At 39.5% G+C, this 20,573-nt stretch overlaps 1 protein-coding gene across 1 annotated transcript; it reads right to left on the bottom strand.

Moving 5' to 3' along the window:
* Nucleotides 1–3,218: 3,218 nt before the first annotated feature.
* CDC20B (cell division cycle 20B) lies at nt 3,219–17,777 on the bottom strand (the record flags this gene model as incomplete). Its single annotated transcript, XM_082074198.1, has 8 exons — nt 3,219–3,358; nt 6,932–7,049; nt 7,773–7,898; nt 9,013–9,241; nt 12,031–12,125; nt 12,994–13,190; nt 14,851–14,961; nt 17,666–17,777. The coding sequence occupies 8 exons, from the start codon at nt 17,775–17,777 to the stop codon at nt 3,219–3,221; spliced, it is 1,128 nt and encodes a 375-aa protein (XP_081930324.1).
* Between the last annotated feature and the right edge of the window lie 2,796 nt (nt 17,778–20,573).

The following is a 20,573-nucleotide window of genomic DNA, read 5'->3' as shown; positions in this document are numbered from 1 at the left end:
CAAAGCAGAAGCAAGGAGATGGAACTGAGTTTCATCTAGGCTGGGACTTTCTCTGACCAAGAGGCATGAACCCATTCCCTGCATAGCTCTACCACTACGGGCTGGAGCCCATGCAAGTTTAGGTACTAGCTGAGAAAAATGCTTTGATCATTCTACGTAATTTTGACATCTAGAATGTAACAATTTCTTCTCACTGTGAGTATATCAGATACTTGGGGGATATGGACAGGTATAAACTGCATTACATAAACTAATGAAACATTTATGTAGGCAGCATCAAGTCAGACCACATGGTGGCTGAAGAACAGGGGACTGTCTGATAGAGACTATTTACTGCATTTATGTGCAGGAACAAAAGGATTCCCTAGCCTGAGTTCCTTTAATCCATTTTGTTGCATTACAGACAATCACACTGTCATACTGGTATACCTGGGAAGTCAAGCGCCCTGCAAGAGTAATGATTTTTTTTCTCCTATAAAAATGATTTTTGTCCTGAAGTTTTGGATTCCTTGTGTTACACAGTCCTTGACCTTGGACAGGACTGTGGGCATGATGGCCTGAGTTCAGGCAACTTAAGTTTTACTTAATCCTTTGTGTCACCTCTGGAACTCAGCCTTTAGTGCATACAGATATCAGGTGCAGAACAAGCTTACCTCTCAGAAATGGGTTTCGATTTCTGTCTCAGTCTGGGACTGAATGATATACCAGGCACATTACAGGCAATGAGCTAAAAATATGCCATATTCTACAGGGACGAAGTCAGGATTTCACATTTTGCCCAAGACTTCACATGTTTGCACTGGCAGAATAATGCAGCTGCGAAACAAGAATGATCTGCTTTCAGAAACTGGACACTCTACACCTACCAGTACTCAGCAACATTACCTGCAAAAGACTGATGAAGCAGAATCATGCTGCCTACTCAAGTTCTCAAATTCCTATTACGGAAAGATAGATATTTGCCATGTGAAAGAAACTGAAAGTAATGGAACCTGTCTAGAAAAGAAGCACATCCAGAAAAGGCACTCCAGTATATGTTTAATTTCAGTGCAGATTAGTCACAGTGTGGAATTTAAATGCATGCTTCCTCAGACATGTTCCCAGAACAGAGCTACAGGTCACACATACAAGATTCTCTCTTATTTATAGGCTAATGTTTAGTTCTACAGAAATCAGCGAGTTCTTCCACTTTGAGATATCATGTTAAGCACTTCTGAGACAGCACAGCTTGACTACTTAACAATGAAAAAGCATTGTCTAAGACATGAGCACTTCTCAGTCTGAAAGAAACATATTTTCTTATTTTGACGGTTGAGCATCCAACAAAACATGCTTAGCTTCAATATTGACCAGCTCCTTCCCCACCATAGTCCCTCATCCTGTGTTGTACATCTCTTTCCTGTATTGGGCAAACCAGCACTCAGGTATCATCAAAAGAAAGTGAATTAATTTCTGGGACAATCTGAAAAACAGATGAGTAAAAAAACTAATTCCACTGCTTTTTTCCCATTCAAAAGAGAATAAATGTTTTTAACATTTAAAAAATCTTTTAAATTATTTGAAATACTACTTTCAACATTTAAATCACATTCTAAATGCTGGATAAAATTTGCTGCAACAAACAAGCTCATATGATAAGACAGGCATAGTGAAAGTTATTTTGCATTCTTAGATACAAGCTTCTTGACAGTCATTTCTCAACTGATAATCAACGTTCCCATTTTCTAACCTGCTTTGTTGAAGACCACACAAGATGACATCAGAAACCAGCAGTTTAGTAGCAGACTTATCACAAACTAACATCTTACTAGTTAAAAAAAGATTAGTGGTCTCAACCTTCCAGACCTAAAGTTAGCAACCACGTGATTTATGAACAGCAGAAGATGAGGTTTTAAAAATGATGGGAACTAAAGACATGACAGTTTCACATTCATTTCCAGAGATATTTGTGCCCCTGTAACGTCTGCTTCTCTCTTTTCATGCATTTGATCACAGCTTCATGTTCCAGGGGCTGACGCTCCCCTAATCTCCCATTTTTCCCCAGCTACAGGAAATATTCTGATTAAATTTCCAGCAGAAAAGAAATTAAAGAAATGCAATCAATATGAGTTCCTGAGCTCACTGGGCTTTTCATATACAAATGCATGAGTGAATCCTTATACCTTGCCCCTCCTCATTCCTAAAAACGACAGCAAAGCTCCAAAGAAGTCTGTGGATAGAATACGTTTTGAATACCACTGCTGAGTTGCATCTGAATAGCATCTGAAGACCAGTCCTGACATCCTTCCTTAGCTGTTGACAATGTACATGTCTTACACAGACAAATTTCTGCTAAAGTCCAAGAGGTTTGGTCCTTGTGAGCACTAAATAAAATTCATAAGAGGGTGACAGCTGCCAGGTTTGCTGACACCCCAAATTAAACTGGTACCCTTAAGGAATGAATGAACTAAGTGTTGTGTTTGTTTCAAACAGCATGCTTCTTCGACTATGTCCATCTGGCTTACTAACCAGTTTATTACAGAATTATGTATAATAATAGAATTATTATGCAATTATTTATATTTTAAATCATTGTAAAACACAGTAGGTGGGCTTAAAGAGAGGAAACTATTCAAAATCCAATAAAGACAGTTTTCTAATTAAGCTAGTTATCATTACCAATACAAAAAAAATTCCCAATACATCGTTTATATTTAATTACAGTTATATATTTAATCTAGATCTCTATAAATGTTTACACAGATTCTGTACTATGATCTATGTGATATATAGAACAATACAGTCACCTGGACTGGTCTCTGCTGATCTTGGCCTTTGAATGATTTGAGGCAATTTACACTGACATGTGGTTCCCAACAGGGACACTAAGATGATGTAAAATTACTCACAACAATCACAGCTAAAGGCAGGATCTAAGACTTTATGCTGGCATTTGATTACAAGGTGGATTCCATCCATGCTTGATAGTTTAATGAAAATAAATATGGTGCCATTCTTCAGAGTTACAATATTTTTCCTTTAGGGTAATTAAGACAAGCTACTAAAATTTCACATGATGGATTGATGTGGAAAATTGCTTTCTCTTCACAAAATTGCACTGTCTTTTGCCATGTTTCCATTGGAAGGAACACACATTTTTTGAATTGTTGAATTGGCTAAGTTCATTTAACCGCTTGCTTTCAAGGAAGAGAAGTCACAAGAATGAGCTCAGATAACCATTAGAAAAAGCCTTTGCTGTTGTGCTTGCTCTCCCCAGACTCATGGCATTTCCACAGAGAAGCTATCCCATCAGCTGCAACAGAAAAGAGTCTGCTCTCATCTGGGCTCAGGGCTATATGCAGGACTCTCCCTTCGTGACCTGTAAAACAAAATACGTGCCAAAAATGCAAAGATACATCACAATTCTACACTGGTTATGTCAGTTCACCACCCCCACACACAGTGTGGCTTTTTCCACTTTTACCGTAGCAGCTCACAATGTTGCGTAGGATGTGGAGCTGGCATTGTCTATATAATATTTTCACATTAAGAAAGAGATTAAGGCAATATTTTCTTATTAGGGACCAGGCTCTAACTGCCAGGACTGCACCACATTGAGAAGACATTTCTGTCAAAGAATAACATTGAACATGAACTCTTTATTCTCCACTGCATTTACAACATCAGTCCAATCTCTGTTTGCTAACATGTCTCACTGATGAGCTTTCCCATCTGGCTGCACACGCCTTGCAGACAGTTTGCAGTTGATCCAACAACCATGAGATAGTGTCTCCAGCTGCTCAGTTATTACTGTTAAGGAGATCTCTTAACAGCGAACCCACTGAATAACGTATTGGAATTGTATATTGAGTTTATCCACAGTTGTAGTAAACTTTGGGAGCCAGACACTGAAGGCCAGAAGATACCCCAGTCTAGCAGCACAAAGAATGTACGAAACTCATTAATCTGGTTATACAAGTATCTCTCTCAGCAGAAGCAACTGAATTTGAACTGAAGGGAGAGAGAGTCTCGTATTAAACTGAGACAGTTGAGACCTGTATTTACCTCTGCTCTCTTATATCATCTAGCACAATGTCAATGCCAAGCAAACCAGTGAGGCTTTTAGGCACACAGGGGCATGAGAAATTAGAAGCCTTTGCACTCGTAAGTTACTGGCAATTAGCTTCTCTGGTTGGGTGAGTTACTGACAATCATACAGCTGAACTGGTCACACAATGGGAAAAAAAAAACTTCTGACTGTATCTCATCTAAAACAGACCAGATGAACCACATCCTAAAAGGAAGCGTGAAGGTAGGCAGGAAGTCTTGGGTGACCAACTTGAATGAATGTAAATGACCTGTGTCCTCCCATCATCTGTACCCGAACTCCACATAAACACAATGGGGACAGCACATCACTAGCTCAAAATAATATTATGAAGATAAACATGTGAGGAACTGTAAAGCCCTCTGAAACTGTGGTACTAGTCACAATGGTACCTGCTGAAGATCCATAGGACTGTTGTAGATGGACGGTCTGCCCTAACTTTGTGAAGCTGCCACAATGGCTCTCTGGAGCCACTGTGACTAAAAGTAAATATCTGCTGTCCTGATGCTGAGTAATGTGTGTCCCACCTGAACTCAGTTATGAGAACATCACCACTAAATTATTTCAGTGGAGATTAATTTTCAGGGTTTGCTCTTTCTAATATTATTGAAGTGCACATGATATTTGTCCGTATTTAAGACCATGAGTTTACAACTTGGTGAATTCTTTACACTGTCTCCATTCAGTGTCTGTAGCGACTTTGAAGGAAGAGCTGGAGGTGCAGTCTTTGAAGGAATTCAAAACTATCCACAACACTGACTGAAATCTGATTAATATTTTCAGTCAAAAACATATGAAAGGGGATAGAGAAAAATCAAAAAAGCCGAAGTTATCCATTTTCATGCTTTCTGCGTGGAGAGGGCTAGGTTTTTATTTCATAATTTCAAGATCACATTCAGATACTTTTCAAAGCAATTACGTATTTTGTTTTCTTTGTTCTATAACAACTTTTCTAAGGGGAGGACATTTACATCAAAAATTAATATTTTTTTCTAGTAAATGACTCTAATAGTTCTATGACAAGTATCTCAAAAATGGACTCAGTGCTATAAAAAGGTTACTGTCTTTTAGCTGTTATTCTGTTCTGAATATGCCCAGTAATAGGCAATCGCAATTACTGATGTACTCAACATTAGCTGACAGTGCTTCATTGTTAGCTGAGGTCTTCAGCATTTTGCAGGAGGATTAAACAATGAGATTCAGTTATGATTTATCAGTTCATTTCTTTGGGTGTAAAACTCATGGCGCTAAGGGTGTCTGAGGCTGATTTAGAACTATCTCAAAATCATTCATCGCAGTGATGAACATATTTTGATACATTCACAATTTCTTGAAATATTCAATTGCTTATAGTAAGGTAAAAGGAATCTTCAGAAGAGGGAATATATCTATGTAACAATTATCTGGCCTTTTGTTCATGAAAATCAGTTTATCTTTCAGATAAGTAAACTGAAGAGGAAACAGGATGATATGTAACCCCCCTCCAGCTTCATCAAACTACCAATGCATTTGACTTATATGGTAAATGTTTTACACCATTTGCAATTCTCAAAGGTAAGAGTAAATCTAGGTTTCGTTTCAAAGAGTATATTCAAGACCTACAAAGATTTGAGAAACCTCAAGCTTCAGTAGTTATGACTAATGATCATGTCACTTTCCAGATCATTTCTGAGAATATCAAAGGATATGACCTTAAGAGCTATACATGAATGGAGATACAGAAGTAAAAGCAGCACAGACAAGCAGCATTACACATGAATAATGCATAATCAGATGCACACATGTCTGCTGCCTTTTCTCTTCTGTCCATCTTTATTTTGACTCCCCTGTGCTTTCCTCTTATAGGCTAGTGTTGAAGCCAAGTCCCTGGTTCCACACAAGTCACTGGTTCCAAGGACAGCCTCCCAGTATAGCTGGAAATTAATAAACTACAAATTTAATAAATGCCTTGAAATGTAGCAATAGGGTACAAAGAGTATTTGTACATATCAGCTGTTAGATTAAAAATCCAAAGCTTCTTTAGCCAAATTTTGTGAGTGTGAAAAACCAACTATACACGTGAAATGCAGCCAGTGTGCAAATAACGTGTATTTTCTTTTAACTTCAGATGCTTCTGTTGGATCTCCTCAGTTAACACTTAAACAAGTAAAAGTTAATGGATAGGAGTGACAGCAAGCATCAGAAAAAAGGAGGCTTAATAACAAGGATAAGCTTTTATGTGTAGTGCAGCCCCAGAGTTCCATGGACCAATACAGAGCTGCAAGCAAACTCAGCTTCCTCTGACTGCCAGCTCAGTACAAGGGAAACACGCTGCACAGCGTCGCTTCACAGCCAAAGTCATTCATTAAAGTGCAGAGAGCTCTGAATAACACATGGAGGTTTACTTCAAACATCAGGAGGAATTGGTTCAGTATCCTTCCATAATGAGTTGCAAAACTAAAGAACCGCATCTAGTCTGAGTTCTCCAGAAGGCGATCAGCCTAGGATATATTGGAAGCAACATGACATTAGCACACTCAGTCCATGTCTAGTAAGCCTCAGGGAGAAGTGGAAATCACATCTTGCACCTGGAATGGCCTTAGAACGTATAGGAGAGAATCCCATCATCGAAACCAAGGAATTTTACAGGAGCAACTTATACCATTATCTTAGTAAGTCAACCTCTAATATCACATGGATCAGAACTGTGCATATGAACCATGTGTGTAGGCAGAGGGAGGATGTGTAGGCAACTGCTCTTTTAACTCTATTTTACATAAATGCAGAAGGTATGCACTTGCAAAAACACACTCATTAGACAGATAGTTAACCAAAATAGTTCAAACTATTAACTGAAATACTTGCCATAGAGTTCTGATGAATTGATAAGCATAGGATACTTCCATATTTTCATTTGATTTCCAGGAAGACCTTGTCCAGTCATCACTTCACTGGTTTTGGGTAACCAGAGCAGGGAACAAATCTATTGCAATTTAAAATTCTGCTTTAGTTTTTAGAAAGGGTCAACATGCATCATTCAGTAGATTTGAAATGTTATCTACAATGTTTAAACAAGCTACCGAAAAATAGTCCCAGCAGAATATTTACTCATTTAGAAGGATTGTTTCATTTCTTACGACGCTTAGAAGTACAGTTGCTTTATTGTCCTATCTAAATGTGATAATAGCGCAGAATATAAAACCAAAGCCCTTCAAACCCATCCTCAGCTAAGCTGTAATAGCTATGGGAAAATCGACAGCTATGCTGCTTCACTTCAGCTGAGAATCTGTTCCTCTGTCTCCTAATATTCAAACTCCAGAGACAGATGTTTGCCCTCTGACTCTTGCACCTCTTCTCACCCCAGCACTCTGGGAATCTTCCCTCCCCCTCAATATTCTCTCCACACCAAGAGTGTTGGCCAAAACTACTATTGCCAATAAGGAAAATATGATGAGAACTGTCTGGCTGTCAGACCACCCCCTCTTCAATCACTTCTGTGTGGAGACACAAGTGGTGAATGGGAACAAACTGCTTCCGAGTCCAATAACACACTGCAGTGCCGAATGTAGCACACTTGCACATCCACAGAAAATCCTGCTGTTTCTCTGACCGCAGAACCACCCTCGAAGTCAGTGAGAGTTTGCCAAATGAGCACAGCTATACAAGAGGAGTACAGTCTAAGTATGCAGACATTTCATCATTTCACCTGAGAATCTGTAGCTGCACTTTGGATGATTTTCTCCCGATTTATGTCCCAGACACGCAAAACCCCATCTTTCATTCCACCCCCTGTAGCAAGGATTTTGGACTGCCAAGGACACCAGTTCACAGCCTAAAGAAAAAAACAAAACAGATATCAGAACAGACTAAGAGGTTAGCTGAAAAAAAAAAAAAAAAAAAAAAGAGCAGATTTTGCTTAAAGTTTAGTTGGAAAAGTGAACTGCTACAAGCACCCAGAATGTATTTTTGGATTTTTTTTAACCTACATGATCTTCCTCCATACACACAGAGCAATGCAGAATCGCAAAACTCCAAATGCTCCTTCCTTTACCATTGCTTCACAGTAGCCTACATTGTCCCACATATGCTCATAAAATTCCAGTTTTTCTGCTTACTCCTTCACAGGCCACAGATTCACACCTCAGTACCAGAAGAACTCAGCAAGGTACAGTCTTACTGCCTAAGCCAAGCCATCACAGAAGCCTGAACAACATGACTTACGGGGCTTACAGGAGACCTGTTTGCTTCAGAGATATTTCCAGGACATCCCTAAGACCTAGACTCTACCTGAAGAAAAGCTACTAAGAAATGAATTCCACCTACTTCAATAACCTCCTCTGACCCTTTAACACCAGCTCTTCAGGCCAGCCTCAGATTTTTCAGGAAGGATAAACAGCTATAAATGTTGGACTCCCCTGCCTGTTATTGCTGGTATCTGTCCTCTCTCTCACACGGACTGGGATTTCATATAGATGAAAAATCTAAGTTGTTTCTTTTCCAGTTTCTTACTTCAGATTCTTTGCTACCAGCAATGACATGAAAATATAGGCATGAAGGCAAAAAAACCCTCATATTTAAAATAATTTCAGCAGAGAGAATTTTCCAAAACTCCAAAAATGGAAAGACCTTGTTTGTTATCTTGTAAGTATTGTGCCACAAAAGCTTCCTGTGCAAAACAGAGAAGGGTGTAAATTTTATTTCTATTTGGAATTATATTTACAAAGGACTACTAATCCAGTAAAATTTCCTGATTAAAGTCCCTCATGTTTATTCTTTATTTGTGACTTGGAATTAGGAGAACTGGTCTTAAAGTTAACTGCATCACAGTCAAGGGAGAGGAAACTAACAGGAATGAGTAAGATAATTTGAAAAATTCTCTAACTGTCCATACCAACGTTATTTCATGAGAGCAAATACAGAAATGCAGACGTTTCTTCACCATATACCTTAACTGCTGAGGAATGAGGTATGGTTTTCAATGGCTGTGACTGCAATTTCACACCAGGGTCACCAGGCCAGATATTCAATATACCATCACTAGACCCACTTGCCAGCAACTGGTTGGTTAGTGACCATTTTAGGCTGCAAATGCTCTGTTTGTTTTGGCAAAGAGTCCCGACATGGTGCTGAGCAACCCGAACATCATGGTGATGAATAGATCCTAGTCGTGAACCGCTGTAGATAAAAGAAGACAGCATGCGTCTAATGTTAGAGAAGACAAGCTATGTCATCACACCTATGTGTCTTCAGTGGTTTCAGAACAAAACCACATCAGGGTGAGATGTGTCTGCAGAACAACAGTGTTTCAGTAAAAGGAAACACAGAAAGCACACCCTGACTGTAGAGGTGGCTGCCAACAGAACAGAGCCAAGCAACTGATCAGCTCAAGCCAGGCAGAATACCTGTTCTCTCTCATTGTTTTCATTTCCCTGAAGCCGTACTGCATTGTATGCCACTAATCTGCATCTCTTCAACTCTTAAGCCATTTAATGTAAACTCCTTCACGTTCTTCATGAAAAATAGTTTTGCAAGGTGATTTTTCTCAAGGCCAGTTATGACTGCATGCTCAAAGAGACAGTGTAAAACTGCATAGCGAGTAACAGTGTGTTCTTTAGTTCTGTCCCTTCCCTTGTCCCCTTTCTCCCTCCCACTTTCAGGCTTAAGGAAAATGTGCACAGCTTGACATTGCTGTACTAATTGCCTATTAGGAAATGGATGCATGGTTCTACAGCCAGTCCCACCACCCTGCCAAAGGAAGAAATAAACACTGCCTGGAAGCTAAGCTACAGCTTAGCTCCTGGATACAAGCTTTACACATCCACAGCAGAGTTGAACTGAAAATATTGCAAATTCCTTGCAGTGCATTTTCTCTTCCTCCCTTAATAAGGATCCTACCTACATTGAATGTATGACAAAACGGAACAGCTTACTGCTGGAAATTCACACTTCCAACTATTCTCCTGACACTGAAAAAATCAGCAAGTTCAACGTCTTTCTGGGCATCTGAGGTACAGCTATCAGACACCACTGCAATAAATTAATTTAAGGTGATAATAACTAGAGACTTTCCTATACTGGCTCTTAAAGATTTTTCAGATGCAACTTGACTGATGTAGAAGCTCTAAAAATGCACACACAAATTTACTGATTGCAAGAATGATCCTATTGTGCTTGCATTATGGACTTGCCAACCTCTTCAAGTTCATAAAAGCATGAAATATTCCAACCAAGCAGTGCTCCAGTGAATACTGAGCGCATCTTTATCTATGAAGATACATGGGAATATCTACACTATATGCAAAGGCATCAACATTTGCCTCCTGAAGATTTATAGACATTCTCCCTAAATAACAAGCAGAAAATCTAACCATGAGAACCAGAACTGAATTGCCAGTGTTGGCCATATTAAGATATTCAGTAATTCTAGTGGTATGAATGGGAATGAACAAGGCTCCTGAGAACCCTGGCTGAAAGAACATTTTTTCCACTTGGCATAAAAAGAAATCAGAATTTCTTGGTTTTGATGCAGAAGATGGCATCTGCTTTGTTAAAGACAAAGAGAAGCAAACAAAATTTTTGATGGGTTAATTTATGGTACTGAAATTTATTTACAGGTCCATGATGATATGTTGTTGGTCTATTTTCAACCACTGAAATTAGTATGCAATTCCAAAGTATCAATTGTCCAGAGTGAGGTTTGCTATAAGAACGCTGCTTTCATTTTAGTAACAACAATTATTAACTCCACGTCTTTTTTTCCACTTATACAAATACTTTAACTCTGCCTTAATGTTAAAATCAACTGGTTAGTTTCAAACCTAGCAAGAGAAATAAATGTTAGCTCAACTTAATCTGTCAACCATAACCGTAGTTCACAGGTTCACACTGAATTTTATCACCATTTATCTGTTGTTTTCACTCCTTTGGACAAGCTGAAATGCAAATTGAAACTAGTGCATAATACGGTTATGCCACTTGGCATTGGCAGGATGTTCTAGCTGCATCCTTGTAACAACCCACCCAGCACACCTACTCCAGCAACAGCATTTTCTTAACTGGTCACTCAGCTGGTATACTTGCACCTCACTCCACCCAGCAGACCTAATACAACCAAAAGGCAGATGGTCTTGTGAAATCAGAATAAAACTACCCCTGGCATTCCTATCCAGAGATACTAGTTTAATTTTGAGTTTAACAATAAAGTTATTCCACCCTTGCTACTATTTCAGCATTTAAGTAAAATGGTGGACTAACACATTATTTTAAAACCATAAAAGCGTCCATCAGAAACCAGCCTCCCCTCAGCCCCTTCAAATCTGAGTCAAAGACCTGAAACAGAAAGTGGGAGGGAAAAAAACACAAAAGAATTCACTTGGTCTTTCTCATCTGAGTCCACATATTGAAATGATCCCTAAATATAAAATATGCACCAGCTAGTGTAAAATTCACCCTTAGCAAAGCAACGGTCAACCACTTCAGTCCTCCTTGGCTTGTGAATAACAATTAGCTGACCTTCTCTTGCAAATGCACAGATAGAGAGGTGTACAACTCACACAGCTGAGTTTCACTGTGCATCTGAAAACAGATGTAGTCTTGATATCAATAGAATAGCAGTCTAAACTACATGTCCTCTCCCTGGCACCAGGCAGGCTATGATTTTTGGAGTCCAGACCCACTGGAGACAATATAACAACAGAGCCACAGCCTCCACATTGTAGTGAAATTCTGCTAGTGGTGACAGCTTTCTGGCAGGAGAGTAAGAAACAGAGACTAAAGAGACGGGCTAAATCCCATTTGGCTGCCTTACTGCCACAAAGTAAATCTACATGTGATTTCTGAGATGGCCGATAAGTAGAGGGACACGATAAATCACCTTTAAGCAAAGACAATGAAAACAGTTAAAACAAATGGGACATTTGTCTAAGCAAAAGCAGCAGGATTCTTTCTGGAATTATACCACTCACCTGCTCAGAATGTAATGATTCCAGCTCAAAGCTCCAACTACAGACAAGTGACCAAACATATTTCTCAACCTCTTCTTGGTTTCAATGTCCCACAGCTGCCAATTGAAAACAAACAAGAAATATAAATTTAACAACAAATAGAAAAAAAGATATTTTTTCTCTTCATTTGTTTGCAAGCAAGCCACTGCCCAGTTCTGATTTGACAAACAGACAATCTGAAGTTCATTTATTTCACAAGTAAGACAAGAAGTATTTCCAAATTTTGGCACCTATGTCACTGATGCTGAAGTCAGACAGGATTGAAAGGAATGCACATCTCTGAGTTTAAGGCTATTTATTTACATGTCAGTATCTGGCAGTCCACACTTGAAAGCACTGGTCTTCAGTACCTTCACATTGCTGACTCAGGACTCCAGCAGGTAGCTCCCAATATTATCTAGCATCTCAGCCAAAGCCCCATAAAAATCTCTTGATAATAGGACTGTCCTACAACAGCAGCCTGAGAGGTATGTATATAATCAGACTGAAGTAAAATTATTTTGTGCGAACCCATAAGGAGAGTGTTGGCATGAGTTCTCAGGCACTGGTCACTACAGCAATCTTAGCAAGAGAGATACAAGAAAAAACAGCCTGTGCTGAGTAAAATAATTTAATGAAACAGGTCCTATTACTAGTGGAAAAAAAAAATCTGATTGTCTCTGAACAACTGGATCATTAATTCAGTCATCAGCTTTCTAGTAGCTTCAGAGGCTCCATAACATATAGATAACACTGGATATCACTAAGCCATTCAGTAAGGTGCAGTGTGATACAGGCAAGTGCTATATATTGTCTCCAGTAGAGTTGTTTGGTAGTTTAGACTATCTTTTTCATTTGTTTCCTTGAAAAGAAATCAGTATCAAATTGTCTTGTGGCCACTTAAGGTGAAAATGGAGAAAGACAAAAAAGTAAACTATCTAGTACTTGCACTTCTCCATCACTGGTGCCAACTGCAAGGCAAGTTCCTTCTTTTATCCAAGACAGAGATGAAATGTACTTGGAACTGGAATTCAAACCAATTCTTTCAATGGCTTGAAGAGTTTCTCCATTCCAGATGTGTGCAGCAGGTCCTACAGCAACAGCAATGAGATTTTCAAGGCTCCAGTCCAGTATGTTTAGATCTAGAAGAAAGCTACTAAAAATTACTGCAAAAAAGTTGTAAGTTATAGGATGGGGTGAGCAGAAGTATGGTTTGGGGGAGAGAGGCTTTTTTTTTTTAATAGCTATGGAAAAACTTCAAGGGAATGCTCCTATGAAACCATTACTAGCAAGTATTCCTCCTACATGAAGGAGAGTATCTCGAACAAGCCAAGGTCTTCACAAGGCTAATCTCTACAAACTGTTATGTTTGCACAGCAGGATTTGACTTACAACTTCTCCACTGGGGTTTTTTAGTGTATAACCCTGCATTTTGGATTGCCACCTCACTCAATTTCTGCCACCACAAATGAGGCTTCTCCACCACTACAGTTCCAAAACCACCCTTATTCCAAGGTAATTCATGTTACTGAGAAAGACATAGGAGAGTCTATATGGTACAGTGTGTCTTACATCCTCAGGTTAATGATAACATTTACCCTGCATATGATAGGGAAAAAAAGGCAGAAAGGAATTAGGGAAATTCAGTGCTCCTTCACTTCAGAGCTTGCTCAGCAAGTATATGATCGAAATACTGTTTCCACTGGCCTGATGCTGGGTGCATTGGACTTCTAGATCCTGGCAAAGCAAGTCACTACAGTGATTAGCCTCAGAACAGCCTACTGTGTCAGGCAGGCCAGAAGAAGTTGGTATGTAACATTATGTAACATTAAATACGAACATTAAATACGAACCTACGAACTCTCCTGTGTCAAGGAAAATCCTCAGCTATGCATTTAGGGCAGCTTAAATGTCATTTTGTCTGATCCCTGAAGCATTGTTTGAAGATTGTTACCACAGACCAAGGTCTGACATCATATTTCAGTAACTAAGATCACTCTGAAAAATAGCTAAATCTGTCAGTCAGCTGTTTGACTACAGTCCTGGTAGTTGCATCTATAACTTAGTATTAAGATATCAGTTTGAAAGACTTCTGTTAGTACTGTTAGACTTGGGACGTACCTAGTACACAAAACATACAAATAAACCTTTGTCCTGTTCATAGATATATATGAGCACTTGCAAGGATATGTTGGAAAAGACTTCACAGGGATGATTACAACACTTGCAATTAGAAAGTTGTTTGTTAATCTTACGAAGCATTAAAATACGTATTTGCTGTTGTAGACCAGAGATCCACATGGGCTCATGTGTAACGTGTGCATGTTTAATTTTTGCCTGTGCACCACCAGAGACATAAGTGAGAATTTAGTTCAGAAGGTTATCTATCATACAGACCAGACAAGGTCACCAGCATCTCTGAAAGCACAAGATTTCAAAGTCTGCACAATAAAGTTGCTGCTATGTTGACTGGCTGCTAGATATCCAAGGCTGACAGCTGAAACATTTAACTTAATTAAGCAGAGGTAAGTATATTGGTTTGATCTGAAAAACATATTGAGATCTACAACTGAATGAAACTGCATGAGAGTTAGGTAGTACTGATTCTAGGGTTTGATCAGTCATGTCTCTGTCCTGGGACAGGTAGTTTTCAAAGACGCATCCTTTTAAGAAAAATGACATCAAGCATATATCCTGCAGAGTTTGCATTTTATGTGAAGGGGAGATGACTTCACCATCTTTCTTGAAACATACATAAGCATTCCTGATATCTGCAAAAAACACCACACAGGAGAAACTTACAGTAATCATTGCGCAAGCCAGTAATATGAAACCTCACTTCAGGCTCCAGTGGTATGGAAGGCTTCATGATGGTAACAGCTCTAAATTCATTCTGGGTCCCCTCTTGGCAACCTGTATTTGAAGATTCATCATACATTAATCAGTAATGCAAAACACCACTAGTTTTTCCTCAGGCCTAAGCCTTTCACATTCTCACTGTATTTGCTTCTCAATGGTCCCGAGGACACTAGCAGGATCTAATTTAACTTGAGAAGGCTCAAAACACTAGAGACACTATCTAGGTGAAAGTCACCTTTTACCACCTTTTTCAAACCTGCATGAATTCAGTCAGCTAGAATAGAGAATAGGATCCACTATATTCTGTTTAAATGGTACCACAGCTCAATACAGAATGTGGGGCTTTTTGTTGTTTTCTGTAGTTTTCTGTCAAATGTTGTTGGTAGCAGAACATTTCACATGATGCTCTCATTTCAAAATCCCCTCATAGAGCAATTAACATTGTTGCTTTCTGGTGTTAGTTTCCCACCCAAAGGTCTCCCCCATCAATACCTAACCACAGGAAAAGGTTTTTAAAGCACACGCTCTTCGATCAAAGCACACTGAGCTTGTGACAACACATAACCAAGAAACAAAAGCAAATACACATACAAGGAAGCAGAAGAGTCAACCTTTGCGGTCATTGTCAGCATTATGCTGCAAGGACTCCTCAACATCATAGAAAAAAAAAGACAGATCATTAGCACTATGAATCATTTAATGCTAACTTTATATGTGTAAGAAATTATCTTCCTGTAACATGCAGAGAAAAAAAGATGGAGATTCACACTTCTACGCTCTTCTCTGTGTTTTGACTTCCTTTTTGAATTATTCTCCAGAAAGGCGTATTTAGAATTAATATCAAAAGTTTCAGAAGCAAAAGACTGTAGACTTCTCTCTACAACCAACCACTGACAAAGTTTTTGGGCTCTGTAACTTAAAAAGACACAAGAACACCCTCTGTGGAAGTCCAATGACAAACTGTGGAGAAGTTATTCCACACAGTCCTTCCCTACTCTGTCCTCAATATTACCCCCTAACCCAAAATTAATTTCTGGCAGACAACAAATGTTTCCCCCCCTCAGCTGCAGTACCCCTGCTCTCTCCAAATAAAGACTGAAGATAAGCAAGAAGCAGGCCACATATATTTTCTTCCGTATCTAAAATTTTGTAGTTAAACAATCAAGCAGGCTTGCAGGAACAACCTTCTCAGACCTGCCCAATGGGATATGTAACACTTCATTTTAACCCTAAATAAGGTCCAATGTCACTGCAATGAGATTTCTCCATACAGAAACATCTGTATTGCTAATATCTAGATTTTTGGTTATTTTTTGAAAACTTTAGCAAACCTTTCTGAACCCAACCAAGTAAGATAATTCAGGAAAATTAAGGCACTTAATTGTAACAGCTGGATGAACAGCAACAGTTCTGAAACACTCTGAAAATGTTTTTAACATTGGTAGCTGTTATTGAGCAGTGAGATATAAAGGATGAAATCATCTCTGTAACTCATTTCAGATTTCTCTTCTGAGCAATTCATCTACCCAAAATTCATACTGATCACGCTTTCAGCCCTATTCACACACTTCATAGATACACGAATGTGTATAACAGGCTTTTTCATCAGTGAAAATCAAGCTTAATTATACCATTTTGTGTTATTTTGCCTGGGTATTATTGCAGATATCACTGACTTTTGATAGGATTTCAGCTCTCACATGCTTGTGTCACTTCTTAAATGAGACTCAGGAAGTGGTAGTCAGTACTGTCACACCAGACCACTTGATCAACGAGTAAGTGGGTGGAATAAAACCTGGTATTCCTTATACATGTATTCATTTGCAATCAATAAAAAAAAAACACCGTGAGTAATCCCTATACTGTTGCTATTGACTGTTCTGAAATTAGTCTTATTTGCATGGAGAAGAAAAACAAAGGAATATATAAATCTATCACAGAACCTGCAGCTTCTTCAATAGGAGCTGAACTCCAGATTCATAAAGAAGCTGTTTCTCACTGTTTTTACATGAGCATGAATCAGGCACTGACTGGCAAGAACCTGTCATATGCAGAAAGTGACAGATGACAAAACCAAATCACCTGTCCAAGGTAGAACAAAACAAACTATTGGTCTGATATTTAATGAACTGCCTCATATTCACTTAACTCTAGGAATACCTGTAGTACTTCACAGGTTGGTTCCTCACATCCCACCTGTTTTCCAATTAACTGATCATTCATGCTCCCTTAAGCTCATCCATTCCTAGGATATCTTTTGGACCAAATTAACCAGTTCCCCTGCAGATGAAACCCGAGGCAGTGCTAGGGACAGTTGGCTTCAGCTACCTTTCCCTACATGTAGGAGCAACAAGACCCCACCATATGTGCATGTTTTGCACTCTCCTGTACCCAACAGTTCATATAATACATATCCTGTGCCCATTCTGCAGCACAACTCCTTGTTATTTGTAGGGTCCTGAAACTGAAAAGTCAAATTTAAATTAATGTCTCAGGGCCACCAATGTGTCAGACGGGGCTCAAAGGAGAGCCAGGTAAAATACTAAGGTATAACCACACTTGAAGAGGTGGAATACTATCTCTTCACAAGGTGGTGGGAGCTCTAGAAGTAGCCCCAAGCAGTGTATATCTCAGCCACTTTCTATTATTCTGTAACACTTCCTGGAACAGGTAGATTCATTTGCTTTTCCAGTATAGATATAGCCTGCTGTATCTTATTTTCCATGTGCATGAGAATATTTGCTATATTGGAACATACCTTTCCAGATGCAATTGGTATTTTCACAGACCTTCACATCACCACATTCTGCAATGCTATATCCAACCTCCTGGACCACTGGAAGCTGAGAAGGACGTTTCTGCCAATACATTGAAGTGAAAACATGACTGAATGAAGAAATCTGTTGAAAAACGTATTTAAGCACCATGGATAACACAATTCCCCTTAAAAGGCTCAACATTTGTTACACAAAAGCTTCAAAACAGCTTGTCTAGTGGATGGGACATCAGTGACAAATACAGAATACCAGGGTCCAAATTATGTGCTCTAACTTCAGACACCATCTTCACTTCCATAGAACACCAATTCACTGCTAGTGATCACACAAACTTTAAAAAAACTGTTTGAACAGGCCATTTTACCAGTGGAAGAACTCCCAGGCCCTGCATACCTGCACCTACTACCACAGGTCACTTGCTAAACTTTGGTGCCTTCTTTTCCCCTTCTGAATTGGCATTTGGACTAATTTCACCAGCATACAATAACATGTTTTCTGCATCCAGGCAGTAAGTCTTGCTCTATGAGGGAAGATCAGTTTTGTGGTGCATAGACTTCAGGGGCATTGACTCCAGCATGAGACTACTGGATGTCAGAGTCTTCTCTCAAACCAGGGTCCCAGGGCCTGGATTCCATGTTCCCATTCCTTAAATCAGTATTACAATAAGAAACTGAGAATATATACAAAGTGCCTGAAAGGAATAAGATTTTTTGCAGCCTCATTTCTTTGGGTGTCAAACAAACAGATAATGCAGCCAAGATAAGAAACAGGAGATCTGAATTGTTACTGGAACTTTTTTTGAAAAAAATAGTTTAAGCCTTTAGCCAAGATTCAGGTAACGACTCGAATCAGCTCACACAGGATATGAATCTCTTCACCAATCCTGAGCAATAGGCATTTCTTCAGAATGTTTACTGAGGTGAATCCTCTGATGCCAGTTGCCTGTTTGGTCTGTAATTCTTTATTTACAGCCAGGCGGAAATACAGCTGATGTTTTTATCAGTCACTCGACACTAGTATGTTCTTCCTCCAATGTTTGTCAAATCTGTCCTTTCAAGCACACTCTGTGTTATTCTTCTTCAAAACCCTGTTGCAATCATGATAAGAAATGTCTTATAAAAACATAGCTGAGACAAAAAAAAAAAGTGTTCCTCCTTTATATATATATATCCCAGATGTTCTACAGCAGGCCTTCAGCTTTGAGACATACTTTCTGTATAATTTACACAGACAACTTGGAAGAAAGCTAATCAGATTGCTTGGATCTATGTCCCTCTAAAATAAGTGTGGACATTCCTGTGGAAAACCTATTGTGTATATGAGAAAGTAATCTTTTTGCCGACAAAGAGACCACACATGCTCACTGGAATGTGAGAAGATTTTATTTTTAATATATCCCATCCCTTTATGCTACCAGGCAACACAAATTAAATAGTCATTAATTACTGCTACTAATAAGATTAACAGATTTTTGCACAGTTTTAGCCAAGCCTGACTTTCAAATGGTTTTAGGAAGACTTGGGTTTTGGTTATCTCACAATGATATCTCAAACACTCCCACATCACATTTTTAGGAAAAGGTTGTAGTTCTTGCTGTAGAACTCAGGATATCACAGAATCACAGAATGTTAGGGATTGGAAGGGACCTTGAAATATCACCTAGTCCAAACCCCTCACCGGAGCAGGAACACATAGGTGAGGTTACACAGGAATGTGTCCAGGTGGGTTTTGAATGTCTGCAGACAAGGAGACTCCACAACCTCCCTGGGCAGCCTGTTCCAGTGCTCTGTTACCCTCACTGAGAAGAAGTTTCTTGTCAAATTTAAGTGGAACCTCTTGTGTTCCAGTTTGAACCCATTATCTCTTGTCCTACCATTAGTTGTCACCGAGAAGAGCCTGTCTCCATCCTCATGACACTCACCCTTTATATATTTGTAAACATTAATGAGGTCACCCCTCAGTCTCCTCTTCTCCAAGCTAAAGAGACCCAGCTCCCTCAGCCTTTCCTCATATGGGAGATGCTCCACTCCCTTCATCATCTTTGTTGCCCTGCGCTGGACTCTCTCCAGCAGTCAGCCACTCCTCCCAGCTTGGTGTCATCAACAAACTTGCTGATAGTACACTCTATTCCCTCATCCAAGTCGTTGATGAATATATTGAATAATACCGGCCCCAGTACTGACCTTTGAGGCACTCCACTAGACACAGGCCTCCAACTAGACTCTGCAACACTGACCACAACTCTGTGGCTTCCTTCCTTCAGCCAGTTCACAGTCCACCTCGCTACCCGATCATCCAGTCCACACTTCCTCAGTTTAGCTGTGAGGATGCTGTGGGAGACTCTGTTAAATGCTTTAGTGAAGTCAAGGTAGACCACATCCATCACTCTGCCATCATCTATCCACCTCATTATGTCTTCATAAAAGGCTATGAGGTTGGTATCTATATATTTTAGTTCTATATCTTAGTTCTAACTAACCTCCTGCTTGTAAATTACAATGTAATTCTAGGTAAGTCACTTTCACTGTAGATGCAAAACACTGACACACAGCAGACTGACACATGGTCTGTACTGGGACCAGTACTGTTTAATATGTCCACTGATGATACATACAGTGGGACTGAGTGCACCCTCAACAAGTTTGTGGATGACACCAAGCTGAGTGGTGCAGCTGACACACCTGAGGGACAGGATGCCATCCAGAGGGACCTGGACAAGCTCGAGAAGCAGGCCCATGCGAACCTTACAAGGCTCAACAAGGCCAAGTGCCAGGTCCTACACCTGGGTCAGGGCAACTCCCAATATCAATACAGGCTGGGGGATGAATGGACTGAGAGCAGCCCTGTGGAGAAGGACTTGGGAGTATGGATGCGTGAAAGATTGGACAT

The sequence above is a fragment of the Streptopelia decaocto genome (assembly GCF_964273445.1).
Source record: "Streptopelia decaocto genome assembly, chromosome: Z".
Taxonomy (NCBI): domain Eukaryota; kingdom Metazoa; phylum Chordata; class Aves; order Columbiformes; family Columbidae; genus Streptopelia; species Streptopelia decaocto.
The sequence above is the reverse complement of the archived record's forward strand: the minus strand, read 5'-3'. Positions and strand labels throughout refer to the sequence as shown.